At 40.3% G+C, this 17675-nt stretch overlaps 1 protein-coding gene across 1 annotated transcript in view; it reads right to left on the bottom strand.

Moving 5' to 3' along the window:
- The window catches only part of DNAH5 (dynein axonemal heavy chain 5), a 314041-nt gene that overhangs the window by 112992 nt on the left and 183374 nt on the right, over positions 1-17675 (bottom strand). The window contains exons 44-50 of the mRNA XM_061129706.1: positions 17031-17207; positions 16380-16581; positions 15070-15212; positions 13952-14086; positions 4214-4336; positions 3824-4037; positions 1926-2149 (exon numbers count right to left, since the gene is read on the bottom strand). Of these exons, the coding sequence (XP_060985689.1) occupies positions 1926-2149; positions 3824-4037; positions 4214-4336; positions 13952-14086; positions 15070-15212; positions 16380-16581; positions 17031-17207 (1218 nt within the window). The remainder of the gene's footprint in view (positions 1-1925; positions 2150-3823; positions 4038-4213; positions 4337-13951; positions 14087-15069; positions 15213-16379; positions 16582-17030; positions 17208-17675) is intronic.

Raw genomic sequence — 17675 nt, 5'->3', positions numbered from 1 at the left:
ACAAACCAATTGCTGGAACTGTTAATGCTGATTTAAAATCAGCACCCAAAAAATAGGTACTCAAAAAGTAATATCGGTGGTACAGTGGTGAAGAACTCGCCTGGCAATGCAAGAGACGAAAGAGACATGATTCGATCTCTGAATCAGGAAGATCCCCTGGAGCAGGAAATGGCCATCTGCTCCAGTATTTTTGCCTGGGAAATCCCACGGACAGAGGAGCCTGGTGGGCTACAGTGCGTGAGGTCTCAAAGAGTCAGACATGACTGGGCACAGCATAGCAGCATTCCACGATGCCATGAATTTGTCAATGACTTTGAGGGAAAAAATTAAATTACATGTTCACTACTGCTAAAATGACTCCCAATTCTCTGTAACAAGGAGAGTGCGTTTTCCCCAAAATGTCTTGTCTTGGAGTCAGCCTGTGTGGTTACCTACTTTGTGAGTATCTGGGGTAAAGCTGGGTTTTTCTTATCGTCCACACTTGATGTGCTTGTGACAGTTTGACATTTCAACTGTCTTTCTGTGTTTATGTGGAGAAGTCCCTAAAACCTATTTGCTTAACTTCCACCTCACTACCATCAAAGTCTGAAAAAGAGGCTGGTATCGCCTTGGTCTGATCACATAGGCCCTTCAGCAAAAAAAAAAAGGAAAAATGTACTGCATTTTTACATACTACGTACTTTAAAATTTTACACATTACATAATGCTGATTTTTACATAGTAGAATTTCCTTTTAGTTCAAAGAGAATTCTTATAGTGCTAGGAACTGTTATATTTGAGTGTCTGTACAAATACTCATTTTTTTGTCAAATGAAATTCAAATAAAATTTCTACTCTCCTGCCTATTTTCAGTTTTACCAATATTTGTAATTCTTTCAGTGCATCAAGTTGTATGGAAAAGAAAGATCATGGATGACTAACAAAAAAAAAATTGGTTTCACCCCTCAATTTTGAAAGTTTACATATAAAGATAATTACTAGATTCCTTATATATGCATTAATATATGATACTTGTTTTCCTCTTATTTCACACTGGATAACAGGCTCTAGGTTCAATTAACTCAAATTCATTCAGTCAGTTCAAATGATTCAAATCCGTTCCTTTTATGACTGAGTAATATTCCATTGTATACATGCACCACTATATATATGGAATCTAGAAAAATGGTACTGATGAACCTATTTGCAGGCTAGGAATAGAATCACAGACATTGAGAATGGGCTTGTGGACACAGCAGGGGAAGGAGAAGGGTGAGGCAAATTGGGAGAGTAACACTGAAATACATACTCTATATGTAAAACAGATGGCTAATGGGAAGCTGCTATATAACACACGAGCCCAGCCTGGTGCTATGTGATGACCCAGAAGGGTGGGTTGAGGGGGTGAGAGGGAGGCTTCGGAGGGAGGGGATTTATGTATATTTATCATTGATTCACGTTGTTGTGAATTGACAGAAATTCACATTGGCAGAAACCAACACAACATTATAAAGCAATTATCCTCCATTAATAATTTTTTAAATTTTTTAAAAGATAGTCACTTTGTAAAGTTAAATGTCAGGTTTATAATGTGAAGTTTATAATATGAAGACAGACATAATAAAATCAACAGGAGTGTTTGCCATTATTTAGTATAAGAAAATTATGATGAAAAACAAAATCAATTTTACCCTTTATTCTACTCATTAGAAAATAATAGTATACACTGTCTCCTTAAACATAAACCAAATTTAATTGGAATTTTTAAAGAAAACAATCTGGCATACTTTACCTTTACATTAGTGAAAAGCCACAAAAGAAAAAAATATCCATGCTAAAACATCCCCAAAATATTTTCATGCCCATAAAAATTACATTACTAAGAATATTTAGAGTTTATAATAAATAACAAAGTTAGTCATTTTACTCTCTTATGTATCACTTACATCTGGTTCCTTGATAACCTCTGGAGTAGTGTTCAGCATTCCCTGCCAGATCCTAGAAAGATCTCGAAGGTTAAAAACGTAATGGAATTTTGCAGGAGTCGGGAGCATTTTAATCTTAGTCATTTGCCATAGTCGGCGTGTCAGGGGCACCAACTTCACCACCCAATCTCTCACTTCTTCTGAGAAACCCCTCTGGGTACAGTAATATCCTACCCCAATCACACCTGAAAGAGGAAAAAAAGTCATAACATTCTGACTGACAGTTCAAATCAACTAAATTAAAATGAAAAACGTAATGTAGAATATAAATACAATGACACATTTTAATAGTTAACCACATATTAAAGAAATTCCAATTAATTAATTGGGGGGGGGGTGTTAAACCTAAAATGCAGGTATAGGTTCAAGTGAGTTAGCATTCACATACTGAAAAGCTGATTAAGAAATGCTGCTGAAAACTCTAGCTGAACTAATTCAGTATTATTAAATGGGTAACAATGATGAATATATAAAGTTGCCTTGGACAGATAAGAAAAAGAAAGGTTTCACGAATCTTCTAAGATTAGTCCATTCTTTTGTTGCCATTCCATGCATTATAAAATATTTTCATTTACTTTACAGGCAAAATTTTCCACGCCAAAAAGGATAATTAAAAGTGATAATAGTCATTCATTCTGGTCCATTTTACTTCTCCCAAGTTTAGATAAGTCTGGTGTCATTGGTTTCAAACCTCTGCCCTCTGCTGTGATTGAAGGCAGATATTGCCAACTCCACTACCCTAGGGCACTAAGAAGACCTTCTAGTCTGCCAGAAGTTAATTAGGGTAATCCTAATTAGTTTTTCCTCAGTCTCAATTTCAGCAATGGTAAATTAATACCTAACACAAAAGCATGCATAACTTTACATTCTTTCTCTGAAAAGAGTGATTCCATAATCAGTTTCTAAACTCATTTTCATTACTCAGTTAAATAAATATGGTTATCAATTGTGCAAGTGTTTCCTGGATGATTTCTGAAATACTACACAGTGCAATCAATCAATAATTTATTACAACCCTATAAATTATTCTGAGGAAAAGACTCTGGCTAATCCCCATCCTGAGAGATATTGATATTTCTTAGGCTAAAATCATTATATGGGTTGGTTAGGTATCAGCTACATAAACTGCTGGTGTGGAATATATCAGTCCAGACCTGAAATATGTGTATCCATGAGGAAGGCATCTCATCATGTCTAAGACCACTTAATATTTAACCTCCTAGCTTAAGAAGCTAGCGACAATATCTTAAAGAAATACATAGGTAGGGGCTTCCCTACCACTGGTGGTTCAGTGGTAAAGAATCCTCCTGCCAATGCAGGAGACATGGGTTCGATCCCTGGTCCAGGGAGATCTCACATGCCCTGGAGCATCTAAGCCCGTATGTCACAACTACTGAGTCTGTGCTGCAAAGATCAGGAACCACAGCTACTGAAGCCCACACACCCGAGAGCCCGCACGCCTGGGAGCCTGCACACCCAAGAGCCCGCACACCCGAGAGCCCATGCTCTGCAACAAGAGAAGCCACCACAATGAGAAGCCTACACACTGCAGCAAGAGCAGCCCATGCTTTCCTCCGCTAAAGAGCCTGAGAAGCAACACAGAACCAGCACAGCCAAAAATAAAGAAATAAAATTATATATTTAAAAAAGAAATACATAGGGAGCAAAGATCTACCTTGACACCCAACTCAATACATAAAAATGCTTTTACAAACAAAATATACCCTTGAAAGTGATGAAGGCAGCAGACTAAGGAACCACGCAATGCTCCCATCTGTGTGGACCTCTGGGGGGATATTTTCTCGTTGGAACCCAAGCAGGGATTCTCCCCTTCCACGCCCCACTGACATTCATTTTACCAAAGATCTTGTCCACGGAAGCATCAGAGGGTAGCGTGCAGTTAAATATCGAGAACTGCCTCTTGAGTCGCTGCGGTATATCATTGCGTCCGCCCCCAGGATGGATCATAGCTGCTAAAAACTGGATGTCCACAATGCTGGTAAACTCCCCAGGCTTCTCCAGATTATAAAATCCATTCTGTTCCAGTAGCTGTCGTACTATCTCATTAGTAACCTAAGAAAGACAACTTTCGGACTTAAAAGGTCATTCCTTTATATCCCAGGACCTAAATAATGGACTTTACTGGAATTCAGGAATTGCAAGTTGAAAAAAATAGAAAAACATTTACTCATCAAAAAATAAATCAATGATTAACTAGACAAATAAAGTGCCCAACAGGATTGATTTACCTGGTCTCCCCACTCATTGATTATTGGCATATTCACGTCATCAATGAAGACAGTCATCTTCTTTCCTGCTGGAGGGCCGTATGTGGTGCCCATGCGTTTATCCACATAGCTCTCTATTGTCCTCTGTTAAACAAAAAGGTCAACAGAAACATCTGTGAAAATATCCCCTAAGACATGGTCGATTATTTTAAAATTCCAAGAATGTTTGAAATGATAGAAATTACTCATAAAAACCCCAAAATGTCCCTAATTCTGGAAAACAGAGAATGAGGTACCTAAATTTTCTGGTATAACATTTATAACCTTTGAAAATCCGGCTTAATTTAGAAGTAAATAAAGTGCTAATCAATGTAAATTTTTAGATGAGACTTTTTTTTTTCATTTTTATTGGAGTATAGTTGTTTACGATGTTACATTGGTTTCTACTGTACAGAAAAGTGAATTAGCTATACAGATACATATATCCAGGCTTCCCTTGTGGCTCAAATGGTAAAGAATCTGCCTGCAAAAAAAATAATAATAATAATTAAAAAAAATAAAAAGAAAAAAGAAAAAAAAAAAAAAAAGAATCTGCCTGCAATGCAGGCAGGTTTGTTCCCTGGGTTGGGAAGATCCCCTGGAGGAGGATATGGCAACTCACTCAAGTATTCTTGCCTGGAGAATCCCTGTGGACAGAGGAGGCTGGTGGGCTACAGTCCATAGGGTCACACAGAGTGACATGGCTAGCAACTTATAAACGCCTGCAAGCATCAAAATATTTGGATGAGGCAGCTAGGCAGTTGGTGTTAATCCCAGAGATGAGCACCTAGGAGTGGGTGCAGACTGTGTGATGAGGAAGAGACGTCTGTGTTTGGATATGCTGATCTTGTTATGTTCTAGATCATCTAAGTGGGGAAGTGCAGTTGGAGACACCAGTCCAAGGATACAGTTGTCAGTAACTATTTAACAGGCAGCAATTTCAAATTCAGGAAGAAATCTCAGCTTCTAGGTTCACAAACTATTGAATTTTTCTCCCTCCTTTGTTTTTGCTTTTGTCAATTTAGCTTTCTAATGATATACATAGCTTACTAGTAATGTCCTGCTATTTCAAAGAAACTAGGGTCATAATGAAGAGGAAGAAAGTGTAGGTATGTGGCTATTACTCCATGTTGCCTCACTTGTTCCATCCTTGGCTTTTAGCTCTTAGAAGATCCCCAAGACATAAAATCTTCATGTGTCTATGAGTTCTTATCAATGGATGAGAGACTCTCTGGAAGACTCTAGCTTGCCATAGGGAGTTGTCAGGAGATTATTAATTGCTTTATCCATTTAAATTCATTGAAAAGGAGAGCTAAATTTAGCCTAGTACATTACTTTAAATGGTTTTATTTTATGTTAGGGGATATGAAATTCTTCTTGCCATTGTATTGTTGTCATGGGAAATTTGTGTTGTAACTGAAAGGAGTGTGATATATTTATGTATCTTTCCATTTAAAAATGGTGAAAATTTTTCACATCTTTGGTATTATGCATTAAAATGATGATGGAAACCTACAATTTGAAATGGCTAAACTGGAGAGTTTTACAAGGACAGTTGTATAAATTTTTCTTTCTCTCTTGGCCTAATTTCATGGGTGTATTAGGTTGGTGCAAATGTAACTATGGTTTCAGACTGTGAATTTTAACTCATTATAACTAGGTTCAAACACATCTGAATTAATCAAAACAGGAACCATTACAATCAACACACTTTTGCCAATGAGAAATAAGTTGGTTTATTCATGCAGGGTAAAAATCTGTACTTTGGGATTAGACAAACTCTTGGAAAGCATTTTCTGCGTCCTGCTGGTTGTAGAAGCATTTCCCCAGCAAAAAGTTGTCAAGATACTTGTCGAGATACTTCAAGATACTACCTTTTTTAGGTAGCCAGTTGGTGAGAGATCAGGTGAATACAGTAGATGGAGCAAAACTTCACAGCCCAATTTGTTCAACTTTTGAAGCATTGGGTGACATGTGGTTGGTGTTGTTGTAGAGAAGAATTGGGCCCATTCTGCTGACCAATGCTGGCTGCAGGCCAGCATTTTCACTGCGTCTCATCGATTTGCTGAGCATACTTCTCAGATGTAATGGTTTCACCCAGATTCAGAAAGCTGTAGGGTATCAGATGGGCAGCAGACAGTGACCATGACCATTTTTTTGGTGCAAGTTTGGCTTTGGGAAGTGCTTTGGAGCTTCTTCTCGGTAGTCACTGAGCTGGTCATTGCCAGTTGTATAAAATCCACTTTTCATCACACATCACAATCTGATTGAGAAATGGTTCACTGTTGTTGAGCAGAATAAGAGAAGACGACACTTTAAAATGACGATTTTTTTGATTTGTGGTCAGCTCATGAAGCACCCACTTATCAAGCTTTTTCACCTTTCCAATTTGCTTCAAATGCCAAATGACTGTAGGATGGTCGGCACTGAGATCTTCAGCAACTTCTCATGTAGTTGTAAGAGGATCAGCTTCGATGATTTCTCTTAGTCGGCTGTTGTCTCCTTCCGATGGACGGCCACTATGCTCCTCATCTTCAAGCCTCCCATCTCCTTTCCAAAACTTCTTGAACCACCACTGCACTGTATGTTTGTTAGCAGTTCCTTGGCCAAGTGCATTGTTGATGTTGCCAGTTGTCTCCACTGCTTTACAACCCATTTCGAACTTGAATAAGAAAATCACTTGAATTTGCTTTTAGTCTAACATCATTTCCCTAGTCTAAAATAAATATAAAATAAAGCAATAAGCCATTAGCAAAAAAACATAAAGTGAGAAGTGTGCATTAAAATGATGTATAACATAACCACATTTATTTTTAAATGTATTCCAATATTAAATGGCAAATTTCAACAATGTAAAAACTGCAATTACTTTTGCACCAACTTAATATCTTGAAGGATTGTTACTGTCATTTTAATTGGTTTGTTCTTCATCATAAAATAAGGAAATTATTTTTTGGATAAAGTGGAGAATGCATTTTACCTCAATATACCTCCGGTTTCTCTTATATTTATACATTATCTTTATTTATTAAGATTTTTTTATATGCGCCAGTTTTAAAGTCTTTATTGAATCTGATGCAATACTGCTTCTGTTCTATGTCTTATGTTTTTTGGCCCCAAGGCATCTGTGATCTTAAGCTCCCCAGCCAGGGATCAAACCCACACTCCCTGCATTGGAAGGAAAAGTCTTAACCACTAGACCAGCAGGGAAGTTCCTGTGTTTTATCTTTAACATGACTTAAATCGTGAATCAGTGGGAAAAAAATGAGATCTTTAAGACTGAGCTTCTAGAGCACGAGAACCGTGAAGCCCTTTCTGTTTTCTCTGCTTACTGAGCACATACATTTTGAACAACTGATTGATTTCCAAACTATACTTTATTTCCATGCAAATGGTAATGCTGTAGTCAGTAGTCTGGGGTTCTTCCCTCGTGTCCCCATCACCCCTTCCAACACCGTTCCATCAGTTTTAATGCTCCTTTCCACATTGCTAGGACATTTTTGTTATAGAGCAGAGTGCAGTTCCCTCCTGTACCACTCGAGCTTAGAATGTAGGAAAGAGAGGGTTAGGCCTCCACTTTCCGAGGGGAGAGGAGTGATTTAGTGTGACTGCATCTGCCCCACAGCAGACCGTGTCAGGCTACAGATACCAGTTTGGAGGAGCAAATGGCAGCCCACTCCAGTGTTCTTGCCTGGAGAATCCCATGGACAGAGGAGCCTGAAGGGCTACAGCCCATGGGGTCGCAAAGGGTCAGACACAACTGAAGCGACTGAGCAGGCACAGATGCCCGTGGGCAGACTTCTGAATGAAGAGACAACGGCCTTCAGATCATGGCAGCCTGTGGAGCTCAGAGCACAGATCTGAGAAGCCTCTTGGAAGTAGCCCTGATTAGCTTTTTTTTTTTTTTTTTTTTTGGTTGCACTGGGTCTTCATGGTGAGCAGGCTCTTCATTGCAACTGGCAGGTTTTTTCTAATTGTAGAGTGTGGGCTCTAGAGCACGGGGTCAGTAGTTAGAGCACATGGGCTTAGCTGCCCCAGAGAATATGGGATCTTAGTTCCCAACCAGGGATTGCACCCGTGTCCCCTGCATCGGAAGGGGGATTCCTCATCACTGGACTGATCACTAGGGAAGTCCCCTTGTTTAGTTTTGGCTGTGATTAGAAGGAGACTCTGAGCAGGGCTGGACCCTTTGTATAATGGGGGTTGGGATAGTGTTATCAACATAGACACCAAAAGACAAAACTAAATCTGTAGGAATAAACAGAAGCATCTCTGTTGAGAACAAATGTACAGATACCCATGTGGACAGGGGAGATGGGATGAGTTGGGAGATTGGGATTGACATATATACACTACTATATATAAAATGGACAGCTAATGAGAACCTACCATATAGCACAGAGAACTCTACTCAGTGCTGTGTGGTGACCTAAACGGGAAGGAAATCCAATAAAGAGGGGATGTATGTGTGTTAGTCACTCAGTCATGTCCAACTCTTTGTGAGCCCTGGACTGAAACCCACCAGGCTCCTCTGTCCATGAAATTCTCCTTGGACAGAGGAGCCTGATGGGCTACAGTGGGTGGGTTACCATGCCTTCCTCCAGGGGATCTTCCTGACCCAGGTATCGAACCTGAGTATCTTAAATCTCCTGCATTGGCAGGTGGGTTCTTCACCACTAGCACCACCTAGGAAGCCGCTCCAACATGGTTAAGTTCTACTATAATTTAAATATTGCTTTTTATTGTATCTCCTCCTCTCTGGACAATGATATGCTCTAAATTAGTTACTTGCTTTTCTCATATGAATGAATGAATGGCACAACCTTGTAAATTACCCACCCTGCCCCCAGTGAGGCCTGGAAACTTCTTTACAAGTTATATACAATGTCTACATTGTATGATTTACAAATTTGTCTAGATTCTGCTGTCCAGAAAGTGAAGAGGAACTAAAAAGCCTCTTGATGAAAGCGAAAGAGGAGAGTGAAAAAGTTGGCTTAAAGCTCAACACTCAGAAAACTAAGATCATGGCATCTGGTCCCATCACCTCATGGGAAATAGATGGGGAGACAGTGGAAACAGTGTCAAACGTTATTTTTTTGGGCTCCAAACTCACTGCAGATGGTGACTGCAGCCATGAAATTAAAAGACGCTTACTCCTTGGAAGGAAAGTTATGACCAACCTAGATAGTATATTAAAAAGTAGAGACATTACTTTGCCAACAAAGGTCCATCTGGTCAAGGCTATGGTTTTTCCAGTGGTCATGTATGGATGTGAGAGTTGGACTGTGAAGAAAGCTAAGAGCCAAAAAATTGATGCTTTTGAACTGTGGTGTTGGAGAAGACTCTTGAGAGTCCCTTGGACTGCAAGGAGATCCAACCAGTCCATCCTGAAGGAGATCAGTCCTGGGTATTCATTGGAAGGACTGATGCTGAAGCTGAAACTCCAATACTTTGGCCACCTCATGCGAAGAGCTGACTCATTGGAAAAGACTCTGATGCTTGGAGGGGTTGGTGGCAGGAGGAGAAGGGGACGACAGAGGATGAGATATCTGGATGGCATCACTGACTCGATGGGCATGAGTTTGAGTAAACTCCGGGAGTTGGTGATGGACAGGGAGGCCTGGCGTGCTGCGATTCATGGGGTCGCAAAGAGTCGGACACAACTGAGCGACTGAACTGAACTGAACTGCTGTCTCCCCAAAGAAATCAGTTACTGAACATATTTGCAATATTGTGCCATCCACCTAATTCCTGGTCTCCTTGAACCACTGTCCCACTTCATCCATCCTTCTGGTGATAAAAAAAAAGCCCTGTCCAGTTAATAAAATCAAATGGGTATATTCACTTACTTGAATATTGTCTGTCTCACCCACTAAAATACAAGAAGGGCAGGCACCTTATTTATCTTATTCATCACTGCCTCCTTGGTGTCTAGAAAGGTGTCTGGTATGATATATTTATCAGTAAATATTTGAAACATAGATCAATAAAGATAAGAAACTCAGGAATCATCTTTAACTTTTTCCTCTCTCTCCTATCCCCCTCCTCCAACAATATCCACTCAACCAAAAACAAGTCCTGTCCGTTCTGCTTCTCAGCCCCAATTTGAATGCATCCTATAACCACCTCCTCTCGAGTCTCTCTGATTACAGCCCTGTCTCTCCCGTCAGCAGCCAGAATGAACTTTCTAAGTGGTGATTTAATCCTGCTCAGTATCCCCATGATTCCTTATTAGTGGCTTACGAGGAACACCATGATGCTCCCTGCTCACTTCTCTAGACTCATTTCTAAACACTTCTTTTCAGTCTTTGTTCCTGCCCATCATAGTCTTCATTCATATTCAGTTAACCAAAAAAAACACATACCATAAAATAATGCTCCTCTCAGACTGATTTAGAGTGCTCATTAAGAGATTCTTATTTACATCCCTAAAGTAGCCATTCATGAGCCAAAAAAAAAAAAAAAAAAACCTCTCAGAATTAGTATTGTTGTTGTCTAGTCTCTAAGCTGTGTCTGATTTTGTGCGACCCCACGGACTGTAGCCCGCCAGGTTCCTCCGTCCATGGTATTTCCCAGGCAAGAATACTGGAGTGGGTTGCCATTTCCTTCTCTGGGGGATCTTCCTGACCCAGGGATCAAACCTGAATCTCCTACATTAGCAAGTGAATTCTTTACCAGTGAGTGCCCAGGAAAACCCCAAGACTAGTATTAGCCAAACATAATTTGTGAAGTATTGACTTAGATGGATGATCACCCATAAAAATCACTTCTATCAACCCGGCTTATTGGTAAAAGTTGAAATCTCTAGCAAGGGCCTGGACTATGGGCTGTATGCTGTTCGCTAAGAATAGACAACTTGACTCTGAAATAGCAGAATGATAGTCATGATGACATCACCTTAAGCCATTAGTGGCACCAAAACAAAGATTCTGACCTTGTAGTCTGTCCAGCTCACACACTCGTGGAATGCTTGGGCGAACCCCAGTTGGATAGTGCCATGTTAGACATAAAAACCAGACGGTTAGTCATCCATAGACTTAGGCATGGAGTTGAGGAAAGCCATTCTAAGCAACATGTGGGGTCTTCCCAGACCAAGGATTCCCCTCATGGTGACTCAGCTGGTAAAGAATCCACCCACAATGTGGGAGACCTGGGTTTGATCCCTGGGCTGGGAAGGTCCCCTGGAGAAGGGAATGGCAACCCACTCCAGTGTTCTGGCCTGGAAAATTCCATGGACTATATAGTCCATGGGGTTGCAAAGAGTCAGACACAACTGAGCAACTTTCACTTTCACTTTTCCCTGCATAGCAAGGCACACTCCTAACCACTGAAGCACCAGAAGCCCTCCAATTCTCATTTTTAAAAACCAAAACTGAATGCTATGTCCGCATTTATAAGATGGTTGTTGCATTCAAACCACTTTAAGATTATTTTTTAAAGGAACAAATCTTTTCAGAAATTCTCTCAAGAAATTTTCACTTTCTTATTTTCTGTATTATTCACATTTTTAAAGATATGAGTGAACTGCTTTCAAAAATTAAAAAAAATAATATTTATTGATAGGAAAAAAAGAATCATCTCTCTTAAAAGACTAACTGAATTCCTTAGCTAAAAATACGGTGACCACGTAATTTTTGTTCAAACTTCATACTTTGGTTAGTGAGGCAGATGCTATTCATTATTTATCTGAGACAACAGAAGTTAACTGGACGATCCCTGGCAAAAACAGGACATAGAGTCTGTCCTCCTACTGATAAAACATGTGAAAGTGATACTCTGGTGAAAACAAAGGAAGCTCAGATGAAAACAATCTGTCCAGCAACAGACATGCGTTCCTGATGTGTGTGCCATCGTGGTAACACGAGAGGGATGAACAATATCTATTTTCTCATCTACAATTTCAATTTGGTTTGGAACCAAGTAAATGGGAGACAAATGCTCAGCTCCATCACCCCTTGTTTAGCATGAATGGCTGAAAATTATCACGAGAAAGTTAATTACAGCAGTTGGGCTAATTGAAAGCTTTCTAAAACCAATGAGTCTAGCTTACTAGGAAGCCCTTATGCTTAGCAGTCAAAACAGGCACTAAACAGAGCAGATGATCCCGTGATGCCTCTGAACAGAAAAATAAACAGTGAAGCGCTGAGACCCCCTTCTTACTGAAGGGTAGGAAGCATCTGGGTTAAAGGTTATTAGCTGTAAATCCAACAATGGAACTCCTAGAGAATAGATGCTAATGCTTTGAGAATCTGCTTTATTATTCTTCTGATTATTATACCTCAACATGGTACTGCTTCTAGAAATTTATTACATGGTTTATGAATTTTATATTAATAAACAGGATGTTTTCTAGATTATGTGTGCCTTTTTCCAGGAAATGAATAAGTATTTCATGTTCAGTTCAGTTCAGTTGCTCAGTCATGTCCGACTCTGCAACCCCATGAATCGCAGCACACCAGGCCTCCTTGTCCATCACCAACTCCCGGAGTTTACTCAAACTCATGTCCATCAAGGCAGTGATGTCATCCAGTCATCTCATCCTCTGTCATCCCCTTCTCCTCCTGCCCCCAATCCCTCCCAGCATCAGGGTCTTTTCCAATGAGTCAACTCTTCGCATGAGATGGCCAAAGTATTGGAGTTTCAGCTTCAGCATCAGTCCCTCCAATAAACACCCAGGACTGATCTCATTTAGGATGGACTGGTTGGATCTCCTTGCAGTCCAAGTTATAGAGATATAAAACACAGGTCTTTACCACCTGAGACGGGTAAATATTACCAAGAAAGATACCAGCTCAGTCATGTCTGACTCAGTGTGACCCCATGGACTTTGTAGTCCACCAGACTCCGCTGTCCATGCAATTTCCAAGGCAAGAATACTGGAGTAGGTTGCCATTTCCATCTCCAGGGGATCTTTCCGACCCAGGGATTGAACCTGTGTCTCTTGAGTCTCCCACATTGGTAGGTGGATTCTTTAACACTAGTGCCACCTGGGAAGCCCCAATACCGCCAAGAGTTACTGGTAAAAGTATGTGCCAATTCCTTGCCATATACTAAGGAATGTGGCTAGCCTGGTCCCTAGGTGGGAGTCTAAATTCGTGGAATTTCCTGAATAAAAAGGATGCCTTTGTTATTCATGGTGGGTCTTTCAGAACACTTATGCCAGAAAGACTAACCATATAATTAGAGTGTTAGGGCTTTAAACCATGTGATACCAGCTGATCTCCCAGGGGGAAGGGGCTTGGAGATTGACTTCAATCACACAGCCAGTTGATCATGCTTCTGTAATAAAACTTTAATAAAAACTCCACTCTGTTCACCGAGGCTCAGGTGAGCATCCTGGTTGGTGAGGCACACAGATGTGCCTGGAGAGTAAATACATCCTGTGACAAAGAAGGTTCACATTCGAGACCCTCCCAAACCTTTCCCTATGCATCTCTTCTTTTGTCAGATCCCAATTCATATCTTTTATAATAAAACCACAATCATAAGCATAGCATTTTCCTGAATTCTGAGAGTCATTCTAGTGAATTATCAAAACTAAGGGGTCACGGGAACTCTTCAATCTGAACAATAGAGATACTGGAAGACATAGTAGAGGATTCACAATGGCTATGAAACTGCAGGTGAAGTTCAGTGGGTACATCGGAACAGTCGTGAGATTTAAGCCGCCAAAGCTCATCACAAACCTGGGCTCAGTTAGCAGCACCCAAGAGCCAGTACCTGAAACATCAGTGGGGTGGTTGCAGAAGAAAAGTTCAGACTCTTGATCACGTGGCTTTCAGGATCATATTTTGACATAAATCCTTTGATTATGACTGTCTTGGCTGTTCCTTGTTCACCAATTAACAGCACAGCCTACCACAGAAGTTGAGAAAGAAATAAAAGAAATACAATAAGATGATTGTCATGAGCTCAACTGTGGATATGAGGATGCCCTAACTCCCAGCACCTCAGAAGGTGACTGTGTCTGGAGATACGGTCTTGAAAAAGATGATTACGCTAAAATGAGGCCATTAAGGTGGGCTCTTGTTCAGTCTAAAGGGTACCCTTAGAGGAAGCAGACATTGTGAGGCACAGAGAAGCAACAGGCATGCACACACAGAGACCACGGGAGGACACAGTGAGAAGACAGCCACCCGGAAGCCAAGGAAAGAGAGGTCCCCAGAAAAAACCAGCCAACACCCTCATCCTGAACTTCAAGCCTCCAGAACTGTGCAGAAAGAAATGTGCGCTGATTAAGCCTCCATGGCTGTGGTGTTTTGTTATGGCAGCCCTGGCAAAATAGCACAAAAACTAAAAGAGAAGGATTTCTCTTTGGAGAAACAAGTCAAAACTCACATTCTCTCTCACTCACTCTCTCTCTCTCTCTCTCTATATATATATATACACACACACACACACACACACACACACACACACACACATATATGAGAAAAAAATTCAACTCTAATATTAGTGCATGCTTGCTCAGTCATCTCCAACTCTTTGCAACCCCATGGACTGTAATCCACCAGGCTCCTCTGTCCATGGAATTTTCCAGGCAAGAATATGGGAGTAGGTTGCCATTTCCTTCTCCAGGGAATCTTCCAACTCAGGGATCCAACCCAAGTCTCTTGCACCTCCTGCATTGGCAGGTGAATTCCTTACCACTGAGTCACCTGGAAAATCCCTAATATTGTAACTGAGGAAATATAAAAGAAGTAGTATACTAATTTGGGTAATATTTTTATTTATTGTAAACACCAATATAAAGCATTCTAAAATAAATGCAAGATGTTCCATGTTTTCAAGTGACATTTCTCAATGTGTCATTTTAAATAAAACCAAAAGTGCCATACCTTGCCCTGTTTAGCAATGGTTTTAATTAGGAAGTCGGTTCTCACGTTGTCAACATTTGGCACCAGGATGGAGCCATATTCTGGGGTGGTGTTAGATGGATAGACATATTCCTCAGTACACGTGTTCCAGTGCATCCATTTGCCTGAGGTGAACAGAGAACACTTACATCTTCATATTCCTATTAATAATTTAATTCCTAATTATAAAGAGCAGACATTTTTGACATCTCATGAAGCCATCTTCCAAAAGCCCCTCAAAAAATAAAAATCATTAAATTCAGACATCTAAGTATTTAAGTATGTGTTCAGCTGAGTCAAAAACCCTAAAGTAGCTATTCAAAAGTGGGAATAGTAAGAATTATCTTGGAATTTTCTTTTTAAATATGTTCTTGTTGTTCAGTCAATAAGTCGTGTCTGACTCTTCAACCCCGTGGACTGCAGCACACCAGGCTTCCCTGTCCATCACTATCTCCTGGAGCTTGCCCAAACTCATGTCCATCAAGTCGGTGATGCCATTTAGCTATCTCATCCTCTGTCATCCCCTTCTCCTCCTGCCTTCAGTATTTTCCAATGAGTCAGCTCTTCGCATCAGGTGGCCAAAGTATTGGAGCTTCAGCATCAGTTCTTCCAATGAATACTCATGACTGATTTCCTTTAGGATTGACTGGTTTGATATCCCTCTTTGCTATCCAATGGATGCTCAAGAGGTTTTTAATAACATAAAGTGTGTGTAAAAATCAGGACAGTGATAGCAGTATGTACCTAAAATCATTTTTCATTACATACTTTTCTAACTGTAAAACCAAAATAAAACATTCTAGGATGCCATATACAAATATTGTACATAAATGTAGTACACATATGTGTATATATGTACTTTATAAATATGTAGGCACATAAATAACATATATTTATGAATATTCACACCTATTTGATAAAAATATACTTCACACTTTGTAATTTTTACAAAAGTTGCTGATTATATCAAATGAATAACTGAAATGCATCTGATTTGGGGATTTTTTTAATTTGTTTTTAACTCATTAAAAGTTCAGCACACAATATATTTAGCAACAAGAAAATGTGCATCTGGAACCCAACTGAAATAAATATATGAAAAAGAAATCATGGGCTCTCTTTCAAACACACATGAACATTTCCATTTCAATTTTACAGCAAACAGTTTTGATTACCATTTGGAAATACAGACTGATAAATAGGTAGGTAGAGAGCTAGAAGGTAAACATTAGACATTTGGGGTGGGGGGGAAGGCCCCACATGTGATGGACGGATAGAAGCCCAGGACTCACCATCCGAGCCAACGTAATAGTCAAACATGGAGTCGTCAGGCCCCGCGAGGGGCGGCAGGTCCAGGGCCAGCATCCCCCGGGAGCGCAGCCAGTGCTCCACGCGGCGCCGGCCGTCGGGTTCCAGCACCGCCCCCACGCTCCACATCAGCGAGAAGATGTACAGTCTCTCCAGGTGCTCCGCCGTGACCTCCCCGCCTTGCTCCTGCGCACGCAGGAAACTTTCCTTTTAATTACTTCATTCTCAAACCAAGACTTGGCTTTGATATCTCAATGAAAATTTAAGTAAAGATCTAAAAGGGATAACAGCTCCCCCCCCCCAAAAAAAAAAAAAAGAAAAAAACGAGGAAAAGATGAATAAAACCGAAGAACAAATTCAGAACTGAGGTCTGGGAATATAAAGCAAGTTTCTGAAATAAATTTAGAATTCTTTTAGATGACTGTGAACCTGCCCCTAAGTGATCAATACAAACCGTGGCTTGCTTTGTTTAAAAAAAAAAGAAATGAAAACACACACACACCATTAATATGTGAAGTCCATGATTGAAACCTTCCCCTCCCACTATGGCTCTAAGAATCAATTTCAAGTCTTGCACTCTCCAAAGTGTGGCTCAGCTAACAAGGGAGAAATTTCTAGAAAATTGAGGGATTTACCTTGGGAGGGATGAGGCCCTGGAGCATGTTGAGGCTTTGCAGGACCACAAAGGCCTCCAGCATCTCCATCTGATGCTCTAAGTTCTGAATACTGAAGCGATACAGGTCTGGAAACGACTTGGTGTACAGCTGACGAAGAATTTCAGCTTCTTGAGGCGAACGTTTTTTAAGAAAACCCTGTTAGTGTTCAGATGAATGCATTCATTAAATTTATTAGCACACCAGAAAAACGATCCAGTTGAGGTACAAGAGTTTTTTAATATCAGTTAACAATAATAATACTTAATGATTATATTGCACTTGTAATGCACCAGGCCTTGATATAAATTCTTTCATGTGTGACCTCATTTAATGTCAAAACAATTCTATGAGATAGGGATGATTATTATCCTTCTACAGATAAGGAAACTAAGGCCCAAGGAGTTTAAGTAACGTGCCCAGGATCCCATAGCTTATAGGTGTCAAGGCCATCCCCAACCCAGGAATCAAACCCACTGTGTTACAGGTGGATTCTTTACCAATGAGCCACCTGGTAAGTCCAAGTCATTTGGGAAAAAAATGGTCCCAGAGTCTGATTCTAGTATCTGTAAGTTCAGCTACACTACACCTAAGCTCAGGTCTTGAAGTCAAAATAAAGGGAAAAAG

The sequence above is a fragment of the Dama dama genome, chromosome 25, assembly GCF_033118175.1.
Source record: "Dama dama isolate Ldn47 chromosome 25, ASM3311817v1, whole genome shotgun sequence".
Taxonomy (NCBI): domain Eukaryota; kingdom Metazoa; phylum Chordata; class Mammalia; order Artiodactyla; family Cervidae; genus Dama; species Dama dama.
This window is presented reverse-complemented; position numbering and strand designations above follow the sequence as displayed.